Genomic DNA, 12064 nt, shown 5'->3' on the forward strand with positions numbered 1-12064 from the left:
ATACTAGACTGGTATGCCTGCAGTCCAGACCTGTCTCCCACTGAAAAGGTGTGGAGCATTATGAAATGCAAAATACGACAACGGAGACCCCAAACTGTTGAGCAACTGAAGTTGTTCATCAAGCAAGAATGTGAAAGAATTCCACCTTCAAARCTTCAACAATTAGTGTCCTCAGTTCCCAAACACTTATTGAGTGTTGTTAAAAAGAAAGGTGATGTAACACAGAGGTAAACATGCCCATGTCCCAGCTTTTTACAACGTGTTGCAGGAATTCAGCTCAAAATGAGTGAAAATTAAAAAAATAAGGTTTATCTATTTGAACATTAAATATCTTGCCTTTTGAAGTGAATTCAACTGAATATTGGTTAAAAAAAGATTTGCAAATCATTATATTCTGTTTTTATTTATGTTTTACACAACGTCCCAACTTCATTGGAATTGGGGTTGTATATTATATAAAAGTTTACAAAATGCACAAAACCATTCATAAGCACAGAATAAGATAATTAKAACATAATGAATCTCAGAGTTCTTCTAATAGTAAAACCTGCACAATTTCAACATCATTTCTCTCAGAAAAAAAAGTCAGGCAGAGTATTTTTCCCCTCCCTTAGTTCTTAACAAACAGTATTTGACTTACTAATAGAGATGCTTAAATCAAGCTTATGGTCTACTTCCCTCAAATTTGACTAGTCCACAAGATGAATTCCCCTGTCAGGATCAAGATGATCAAACAGATTACAATTATTTCATCCCCCATCTTTATTAATGAGGACTGTCTTTCATAGTTATGTTCCCTAATAAGAATAAATGATATGTCACTGCCAGGTTTGTTGTTCTCTCTCACTCAGGGGACTCTCAGACATTTTCACTTTGAGTCTAAAGAACATTTTAGATTGATTTTTACACCACCCTAAAGGAGTAATAGCATCTAGGATGTTTTGTGGAGAACAAAGGAAAAGGGGACCCTCTGTGTGTCAGTTAGAGGTGTACAAGTGAAGGCAGCAAATAAAGCTTTAAAGAAAAGACTGTGAAATGTCACAAAGCTGAAAAGTTATCAAGTGGTTGAGAACAGAGTGTAACACCCCAAGAACAATTAGCAAGGTTCATGGTGTGTGAGTGAAAAAGACCTGGGTTAGTGAAGAGGGACAAAAACGCACACTGCCTGCAAGTCGTGCCAGTAACACTTGGCTGCTAAGTAGCCTGTTGAAGTCCCTGAGAGTAGCCGTGTTTCCATCCAATTCTAATTCGAATTTTGAGCAAATTTTYAAAATTTCGCAAAACGGAAAGAACAAATAAATGCGAATCAGACGTGTTTCCATCAACTGGCTTCAAGCAAATCAGTTACGTCAGACGCATGCGTGTAGTAAACAGGAAGTAAAAGTCGTATCTCAGGAAAATGGAGAGAAGTTATCAGGAATGTGTTGCTACTATCAGGAAAATTGTACTTATTCTGTCATATCAACTAGTTCTGGCGATGTTACATGATGTCTGGAGACGTTGATAAAGAAATGCATTTTTTTTCACATTACGGGGATAACTGAGAAGATGCCGACAGCAGGAGGAAGGTCCAGCTCCCAGTYGCAGCTGCAGTCGCTCTGGTACCGGTTTCGGACAGACATCGGGAACAACAGATCAACATGTGAGGTAAATGTTCACTACGTCAGAACAGATTCGACAAATGTGTTTCCATCTCTCCTTTTGAGCATTAACTCTTTTTCGAAAAAAAAAAAAAACATCTCAAGCGGGCATATCAACTTTTATGCGAATTAGAGGAAGGTTTTTTGAATCAAGCCATTTCCATTCACCTTTTCTGATGTGACACTTCAAAATGCACATTAAAAMACCCTGATGGAAACACGGCTAGTGAGACATATCACCCTTTGTCTTAATCTGTTAATCAATATTTCATACTCAGATTAAACTCTCCCACAGGCTTTATAACATTAACCAACAAATCTGTTCATGAAGTAAAAACTAAGGTCGTGTGAACTAGTCCGGTAGACTCGATTAGATTTGGGAACAACATTATAACATTTGTTTACATTTTCAGCTGGTGCGGTTCGCTTTCACAAAGTAAACCCTGTGAACAACCTGTTCAACTCGTTGCCTGTGGGGGGCGCTGCACCAAGAACCACTGAAGGAATCAACATAAAAACCTCTGAAGAAGACACTGAGCACAACTTCCTTCTTGGTGAAATGTAAACCAAGTTAGATTGAGGTCAGATGTTAGCCGTTGTAGGATTTCTTTTTTGGCAAATGTTCCAAACAAAACTCCTCAAYACTGGACCCAGCATGAGCCGAAGATGAGGCAGAGCAACATGGAGAAGGTTGATTTTCATACAAGGCGGCTGAGGCGGCTCCATATAAGGAGGCATGCACTGAAGAGCACATCCAACTTCACAGCAGGGATGTCCACTTTACTGAAAATGTGCGAGTTATATGAGAAACTTTATTACTCATTAGTCTGCTTCCTTCTTTTGGAGTGGTTTCCAGTTGCTTTGCATTCACATAGGCATTCGAACCACACGAGTTCACGTCAATCAAACCAAGACCTAGGATTGTAGGTGGAGCAGACATCGCTTTTTTGGTCCGCATCAGAGTTTGAATATGTATTCAAACCAAATGAATTGGACCTTCTGGGCAAACAAACTAGAGTTTGATTAAAGCGGACTAAACAGGGCTGGTGTGAAWACACCCTAAAAAGACCTGCAAYTTATTAAACTTAAATTAAAAGACTTGTTTTACTTAATTACAGAGATCATATTAGAAGTGGTCCTATTCTAGTTGGCAGACTTGACTTCATCCTGTCTTTGAGTTAAGTGCAGATCCATGACAGTTTTTGGATACGTTCTCACTCATTCTGCCTCACATTTATCAAAGTTTTAACCCCATTGTCTTTACAGAGCAAATTACAATGTGCCCCTGGCAAAAAATGAGGGAAAAAGTCAACAGGAATTAAGTTTCAGTGCAACTGTTTACTCAACTGTGGCCTGCAGTTATTGAAATTTTATCCATGGTTTTGTGTGACTACTGCCGTAATGAATTCAGTATGGCTGTGATTTTCTCGCTGAAGACATGCTCATGCTGAGCCGAAATAAAGAATGGGTGGGATCTGGGATCAGTGTCTGGGATCTGGAATTGGTGAAGTGGGTATGAAGAGCAGATCAGGAGAATCCTTGAGGTTTTACAACACAAGATGGAAGAGCAGGACACACACAGACCCGTCCTTTCTGCCAAATTTCCAAGCGTAAAATTTGTTCTTACAAACACACCCGTGCAGTGTTGTGTAAATATAGAAAGATGAAATAAAGAAAAAGCTAAACCTAATTTCATATTTGTTTATGCCCTCATTGTTGGGTGTGAGGTAAAAACAAGCCCAGTCTTAGAAACAGAAGCCATCAAATCTGACATCTAGAAGTCATTTAAACTGAACAAAACATAAATAAATAAATAAATAAATAAATAAATAAATAAATAAATAAATAAAGCATAGAAAGAGTCAAAAGTCTGTAGTGCATCACGTAAATACTGCCCCTGTTGTTTATTATCCCTTGAATGTCATTAAAAGTACAGCTCCTTGGTAAAATTGAGATCTAACTTCTGTTATGAAACCTTAAGAGGAAAAAACTAAACAATCACAGGACACCAGTACTGGACTCCTTACACTAACTGCACATCCATTTCAGGATTCAGTTTAAATGTATTGTTTGTTTTTGGCACTGTTTATTACAAAATAGAGGTGACACTGCTTTTTTGTACATTTTAAATMTTTTTTTATGTTTTTTGTAGTTCATATTTATTGCTGATTTACTATGTCTGATTTTATTATTCTGACCCTGTAAAGCTCGTTACTCAACTAAAGATATTTCATTTATGTCAAAAAACAAAGAAACTTTGACTTGACTGCTAAAAATATTACAAACGAAAAACTCAACTTTCGAGTCACAGATATTAAAACATCTTTTTACGACCACAACTTAGCCACAGCACAGCAAGCTCAAAGAACATCAAAGCATATTCTGGATCATTTTATTACAGAAGATTTCAAACCCAATGGTGTCACATTAGGTCACGGCTGTATTTGCATTGTGTTGTGAAGTAAAAATTATTACTTAAAACGCCTTTTATCTGCTGATTTTCTCACATCCTATATGTTGAAAAATCAGGTAGTAGCATTAAACACTAACAAGAATATAAATACTGTTTCTCCTTTTGCAATTAAAAAAAACTTTATTTTTTAAAAATTTAGTGCGTAAAGACAGCTGATCAATACTATGTTTAATAAAAGACTTTTTTTATTAGTATTTCTATGTGAAATATATGTTAAAACCTGAGATCAACTGCCCATTACATTATGACCACCTACCTAGAATTAAGCCTTTTTGCCACCAAAATATTTCTGACAACTCAGAACATAAGCAAACAACATCTGAATCTTAAACAATTATGTTAACAGATCAGTTAGAAGCTGATGATTGTGGGGACAGGTCTCTGAAATGGGTTTTGCTTCCCACTGATGCCATCCAATAAGCATTTAAGAATCTGACAGAGTGGGTGAACACCTTGCACTTTCTGTTGTCACCTGCAGTCGCAGGCCTCTGAGATACTACCAACAGGGTACATGAGAAACTTTGTTACTTTACAGTTTTTGTGGGGACCACTGCAACTGTTCAGACGGAAGGGTCCTACTGAAGGGGAGTGCTATTACCAGGTGGGTGGTGGTAGCCTGGTAAAAACCAGACCCTGTCCTTCACTCTGCTTCGTACAAGGGTCTGGACTCGCTGCTATTGAGAAGTGATTCTTGCTGGAGGCGTGGCCTCTGCTGAAGCATGTGTGTGTGTGTTGCTGTGACGGAGGCTAAGCTAAGAAGCTAACCAGAAATCGCGAGCGCTGTAAACAACCCTACTGAGAGGAGAGAAGTACCGAGCCGAACGTGACAACTGTAAATGAGAGCTGCTGGTTTGTCAGACAAATTTAATTTAATTTGGAAGCCTTATCAACACAGACTGGCTTCATTCACTTCCTCCACTGCCGTATGCTAAACTAACTAGCAGACACTGCGCAGAACATTGACGTTCTGTTCTCTGATTGGTTCAGCTAAAAATCTGCCAGCGAAATCCTTGACTATGGGAGAAGTCCCAGACGGAGCAGTGAAGGGAAACTAGAATTGAGTGGAGCTGCATAGGAAGCCAAGGGCCAGGCTAAGGTGGTGGGTGTGTGATTGGTCAAATACAGATTTTTGTGTGGTAAGTAACAAAGTAACGTACTTTACGCCAGGATTCAGACTTTCCAATTACACAATGTTATGGCTAACTGGTGCATCTACAATGTTATAATTCTTACTGTGTGCTTTTATTCCACATGCAGTTTTTTTGCAGATGTAATATGAGACAAAAATACTGATTAATATAATTGTGCTTAATAGTATCTGACTTTAAGGTCATATAAATACCATGATGCTTCTTCATATAATAAATGATAAAACTGAGTTCTCAGGTTTTCTGCTCTGTATGAAACACTGTACTGTTTCCTTCATGCTCCACACTGCAGGACTGTTCCTCTCCTTGWACACATCCTGATAGATGTGCTGTGACAACAGACAACAGCAAAGAGCCTGTGCATCATCACCAAACAGCTCCTGACAACAACCCTAGTTGTGCTGTCGGATAGACCAAGATAGCAGCAGACACACTGATCTTTTCAGTGCCGTTTCCTTGAACACACTGTCGTGTGCCACATATAATGCTGACACCAACAGAAAGAGCATGTCTGTTCGCCTCAGGTCTGCGATGACAAAAAATATTCCAGCTTCAGCTACGGCGCGCATCTCCGCACCTCAACGGTTAACACAACAGAGCGTGGCATTAGTTGTGAGTGTGAGGTGTGTTTACATGAGCCAGAGGGAAATGCTGTCATCCATCATGACATMGTCATTTTAAAACTGTCTACAAAATCCTGTAGCACCTATGTACCTAAAAGACAATAATAAATATTTTAGCAAAATGCAGATGCTGCATGCTACGATAAACACACTCACAACCAAACACACAAAAAGCACTTCCCCTTCCTAAAATATTCAAAACGGGCCTGAATATACATAAATAATCATAATAATGTGTTTACTTATGAGATGTACTTTGAGGTGGAATTAAATATTTACGTGGCACTTTCAGCAGTGGATTGAACCTGCTGTTGACAGGATCTAATAAAGTGAGGACAGGTGTGAAAAGAGGACTGGTGTACCTGGTGCTGCTGGAGATTCAGGAGATCCACAGCGGTCACATCCACTGATGGCGTGGCACTTTTGGGCCGACCCTCCCTGGGCACGCCTTCCCCGTTTGCAGCTCCGCTCTGATTGGCTGGTCCRTTGCTTGTCACCTCGGTCCCAGATTCTTGCATCATGACTTAAAAACCTGAGAGGAGGACAGAAAAACAGAAAACAGGAACAGCTGTTAAAACAYGCAGCCATGAGGTCACATTTCAGTGGACCAAACTACAAACATCTGTTGTATCCTTCCCACACCATTATACTTTAGGTTTCCCCTGTTGGTTTGTGCTTCTCTGCGTCTCGTTTGCTTGCTTGCAACAGTGAGGTGAAACTCTCCCAGTCTGCCTCAGTAGTGCACTGAACTCTTCTTGATTTTGTTGTTTCTGTTGCAAACTCTGAGCAGTTGATAAGTGCTTACTTACTTATCAGGAGACGTGAGCGGGGCTCGGGTTTTGTTTGTGTTCTCCAATACAGAGTGTGTGCCGGGGTGTGGTGGAGGGGCTGAGGTCCAGCACACATAGGAGAGGAACCCAACCTGAGCAGAGTGGGAGCAAAGGAGCCCAAGAAAACACTGGACCTCCAAAACAAAACACTTTCTATGGAAATGGATATATTTACTTGCATGGCTCCCAGAAGAACCGCTGCAGAATGGCTTTTTAATGGGAAACAGGGCCACTGTGTGAGGCCTGCCAAAGGATCTCCTTGAGAAACATCCAATATGAAGCCACGCGAAAAAAAGACTAATCCAGGAGGAGTGCTCAATTAACACCAAAATACAAGTCTGAATATAAATAACCCTTTTGGAACTGGAAAAATAAAATTCTGTCTTTCRTGATTTAATCTAAGTCCAGAGGATCACATACAAATACCAGCAGTGTTGTTTTAAGAATAAATGCATGCATAATGTAAAAAAAAKTGTCAGCATCAGTGTTAAAAACCAATATATAGATATTTGTTGCTTCCTCCGTTGTGTTTTTGGATGCACAAAATCCAGACAGACCCCCCCACCCCGCCCCCATATAACCCACCACCTCACACACACACACACACGCACTTCCTTTGTGTCTCAAGGGGTAAGCTCCAGTGACACTAGTGCATATCTGCGCTTGTGTTCCTCAAATCAGCAGAATGATTTACAGCTATTGTGCGCTGGTCACGGGCCTCATCGGCACAACGCGTCTTGCCTCCCAATTCCAGATCAGTTAATGAAGCTGACCAAGTCAGGCAGGAGCAAATTAACTTGGCTGATTAATTATTTATATGAAGCAGAATAAATGSCTTTAAAATACTGTGTGTCACCATAGAAGAATGTGAAAATGGAAACTAAACGCAGATTTATGAAGTCACATTTAAGGCATGTGATAGGAACGGCCATCGCGAGTGTATATGCACTGAGCTCTGGTACACAGGCAGAGGGGTCTCCAGAGATCAGATCTAAACAAGATGCAGGCTCTCTCAGACACCACGGGGACACACACTCAGAGTGACAGATGGGAAATTGAGGCTGACAACTTGTCWCACAAGAATATTTACAGAGCATAGGTGAGATAATGATCTAGATGTGGGATTACAAAAAAAAAGTCTGATAAGCAGAGCTGCACTTTTAAACCCTTGTTTTCGAGGAGTTTTCCAGTATAGAATCATTTTTAGTAGTTTTAGACTAAAACTGTCCCCAAATAAAACTCAAAGTAAAAGTGCACTGTGGTTTTATGTCTTCTCCACTTTAGAAACACGCTTTCAAGAAGCATAACTGCATGAGTGATCTGACACTGTGGCCTGTATTTCGGTTCAGCTGTGTGTCACAACGCCCCCACACTTTTTGGGCCCGTCTCTGCAGCCTGGCCCGCCGTACGGATCCCGTTCTCTGGGATGGACTAGAGCCGGCCCCCCTTTCCAACTCCAGACAGATGTTGACCTGGCTCACCCCTTTCAGTCTGGCACAGCCTCTCTCCATAATAGGATTTTCTAAACAAGGAGTGAGCAATAGGAATACTGTGGGATGAGAAGCAGCCGGCCACCAACTCCATCTACAGGCCCTCGCTTGCACCAGCGCTGAGATACCAATTAGAAATGTGCGTTTCAGAACTAAATTAAATGTCATTTRAAGTAAACCATGTGCAGACAGTTGAAAAAAAGGATCTTTTTCTTTTTTTTACTGAATAAAATGGGTTGAAAATAATGCTTATAATGCATGCACTGCAATCCCATGCACAATTTTCATAATTGTAATGGAGAGGCCTAAGTTTCCAAATGCACAGCATCTCCAAAAGTAATCAAGAGAATGAGCCGCAGGGCTATTTTAATGTATGCAAAACTAGTGACCCACAATAAAAGGAGAGAATGGCTACAATGAATGCAAAGTAATGCGTGCACGCTGGGAAGCGGCACTGATGAGGGGACGGCTAAAATTAACACCCAATTAATTTTCGAATTGACAAACAAATGAAACCCATAAATCTACTTTCTCATTAATTTTACCACAGAATAATTCAAAGCTGCAATATCATGAATGAAAAAAAAATTGGAGGGGGGGAAAAAGGAAAATGGAAAATGGGCATTATCCATCATAAATATCAAGCAGATAGGAAAGAGCATTATTAGAGAGTTGTGCTGATAACAGTGTTAATCTGTGGAGCACTGAAGCAGGCAGACCATCAGGAGCTGAAACCCRGGCAACTTGGCCGTGTGACTTGGCCCCATGTAGGTCTATTTGTCTGTTGATTTTCACTTGTGTGTGTGTGATGACTCAAAAAGCTCAAAATGTTCCTATCCGATTCATTTTTACAACAAATGAAGCATTAATTACGGGTCAAGTAGCCTGTTAAAAGCGGTGCAGTTACTGGGGTTAGATTTGCATGCTTTAAGCACAAATATTCCAGCACAAGACAACACACAAAAGGCATTTATTATTTTTAATGGAGCATGTCAGTTCAGTTTTTTTAGCAATAAGAAAAAAAATAAAAGAGGAATCAAAAAAAAATTCCAGTAGAGCAACTCATAACAGCAGATTGCAGAAACAAAAGTAACAGGGTTAGTAATTATTAGGTGCCTCGCTGAGCTTCAGGGGAAGTTACCTGTAAAACAAGTGTTTGAAACAAACCTTCAATTATAAAAAAAAAAGCCCAGTTTGTTTACTGTTTGTTTTCTTTGCTCTAACTCAGATTAGGAGGGAGTACAGTACAAGAGAAACATGTGCCTCCCACCTGACCAAGACAGGTTGAAGGTTAAGAACAGCCAGCAGCCAGAACTCATCAGTCAACTGCTCGCTGGAAATCCAATGCCGGTCCCTCTGTCGTCATGCTCGCCTGGAATTCGACAAGTCAAACAAGTCAGCAGTTGATTCAAGGTAAGGTCGGCCCGCGCAGCTGCGCTTTGACCCTTCTCCATGTTCTGTTTTTCTTTAATGCTCATGACAGTAAAGCCTCAGTGGCCACCTGCTTCGATTCACAGAGTTCTCACACAGCTTGTTTACACAAGCACACAACAAAAGCACAACATTTCTTGGGTGGGAGATAAAGACACAAAAGAGGAAACAATGGGGAGAGGTTCACTTTAGAGTTGTTTAGGTTCGGCTTGGTTGCTAGACTAGACAACACAACGGCGTGCACCGAAGGTGAAACAACACAATGCTTCTCAAGGTTTTTAAGAAGCTTATCTTTTGCTGTATTTTGGCTCCTGATTCTGTGGAGAAGTCAAAAGACAAACAGAACCTGCATAAAAAAAATACCACTATCACACACCTGATCGGTAACAACAAACCTGTCTTAGCATCCCCGTCTTAAAAGCTCGCCTCGGGACAACAGATGCAGAAACTGGACAAAATCCACAGGGAGCTGTCCAGTCAAATACCACACCTTTAACAAACCACCTCCCCCTCGAACAAGTCACAGATAAATTATAAAGGTCTAGAATCCCTTGAAGGAATGCATATTGTCCACCATGTTTCATGCCAGAGTAGTAGATTAAGATAWTTTTGCACTGCGGAACAATGGAGTTGATTACACAATGATTATGTTGAGTTGTATCCTTTTTGGTCTGACCTTAAAATAAAGTGTAATCTCAGCTATATCTCCAGGTGTCCTCTCCTGATGAGTGGAGTCATTAGAGCTTAGCAATAAAATCCCCAAACGTCACTAAGAGGGGGGCATCATATTTGTACAGAGGCTTATGGGAAACAAAAATTGCGCAAGATCCTGCTGCAGATAAACCGAATCAGAACAAGTTAGGCAGGGTTTGGCTTTGGTGTGGAGAAACTTGATTTTGATCTGTAGTGTACTTAAGTTGCTCATTACATTGATAAAAAGCTTAGAGAGAAGAAGAGGGATGACAAAGGGTTGAAAACTTCAGAATCACAGATGGTTAAAACACAAAAAGACCTCAGACTAGGGCTGAGTGATATGGCCCAAAAGAAAAATCTCTGATTTTTTTCATCCCAAATTCAATTTTTGATTTTAATCAATTTTGCCTTCAAATAGATTTTGCAAACAGATTTTGCAGTGAGATTGTGAACCCTAACCAGTTCCAGAAAACTGAAGGAACAGTGCCTCCTTTATTGAGAAGTAGATCCTCTCTGCTAGCTGCCTTACTGTCGTGTTGTGTACCAAGCATCTCGAGGGACATGTGGGGTGACCTCTGAACTACAGAAGCACCAAAAAGAGCATTGGTGGGAAAAAATCCTGATTTTCCCAAAATTAAATATTCATAAATGGCAAATTTGAATTAATCAATTATATTGATTAATCGCCCAACCCTACCTCAGACAAAACATTTATTAAACTAAGGTAAATGTGAATCAGATGTGTCGGGTGTGTCAGATGCCAAAAATGGGGACACCCCCTGCTCTGACAAATATGATAAGAGTATAAGTTCTGAATGACTCACGGCTACTACCACCTTCAGTTTTAGTTCAGTTTCTGTAAGTATGACTGAGCTGTAGTTTTGTGTTGGCTAATGTGAATTAGCTGTGGAGTCCATCTTGAGTTAGTTTGACTTCAAAGTTAATCATTTGTCGTTGAAAATAAATCAAAGGTTGATTAAAATCTGTCCAGTGTGTTCCAGAGACATTTTGGTAACAGACAGACATGTGAACACATGCAGACAAGCAAAAGCATAATTGTCTGTCTTCACCTTCGGTCGGCCGGCTGTATATCTTCACACTTATGTGACAAAGCAAAGGTAACACATCTGTCTTCACAACCTGTAAATAACATCCGCTTTAGAGAACTCACTGTCCTTCACTTGGTGAAACACAGGAGCACCCAGAGCCTACGTTTCTCGTCCTTCCCAGACCCTGAATGAGGCAGGAGCAGACCACTCACACTGGCAAACAAAGCAGCTGTTTGTTTAATAAGTGATCGCTGCCATGACCACAGTAAACAGGAGGAGCAGAGGTCCGTGTTTATGAACAAACACATCTCCTTGCAAGAGTCATTTAATATTAACCAGGTGGAATGATCAGCCCATTTCCTAGGTGACACTCGGGGCAAGCATACTGTAAACAAGTTTTAGGATGGGGGAGGGGGGCTTTAGAGAATCAAAGTTGATGCAGCTTTGACTAGAATAAACAGCGAGGGTAATGTCAGGATAAACAAAAAGTCATCTTCTGACATTCAAAAACACATTACGGCAGCGCTGCAGCTGCTGAGCGAGCCGCCATGAATGAGAACAAGATGGCTGATGGTGGGGCGAGCGGCCGGCAAGATGGTCTCCAATGGAAACACATCAACCAAAGCAACCAAGTGTGTGTGTGTGTGTGTGTGTGTGTGTGTGTGTGTGTGTGTGTGTGTGTGTGTG

The 12064-nt window shown here is 40.6% G+C and overlaps 1 protein-coding gene across 5 annotated transcripts in view; it reads right to left on the minus strand.

Moving 5' to 3' along the window:
* The window catches only part of foxp1b (forkhead box P1b), a 230273-nt gene that overhangs the window by 102406 nt on the left and 115803 nt on the right, over positions 1 to 12064 (minus strand). For all 5 annotated transcript variants that reach the window (XM_014009469.1, XM_014009467.1, XM_014009470.1 and 2 more), the window contains one exon: positions 6247 to 6416. In XM_014009469.1, coding sequence (XP_013864923.1) covers positions 6247 to 6405 — 159 coding nt within the window. In that variant the 5' untranslated portion in view covers positions 6406 to 6416. The remainder of the gene's footprint in view (positions 1 to 6246; positions 6417 to 12064) is intronic.

The sequence above is a fragment of the Austrofundulus limnaeus genome, unplaced genomic scaffold (assembly GCF_001266775.1).
Source record: "Austrofundulus limnaeus strain Quisiro unplaced genomic scaffold, Austrofundulus_limnaeus-1.0 Scaffold58, whole genome shotgun sequence".
NCBI classification, from domain to species: Eukaryota; Metazoa; Chordata; class Actinopteri; order Cyprinodontiformes; family Rivulidae; genus Austrofundulus; species Austrofundulus limnaeus.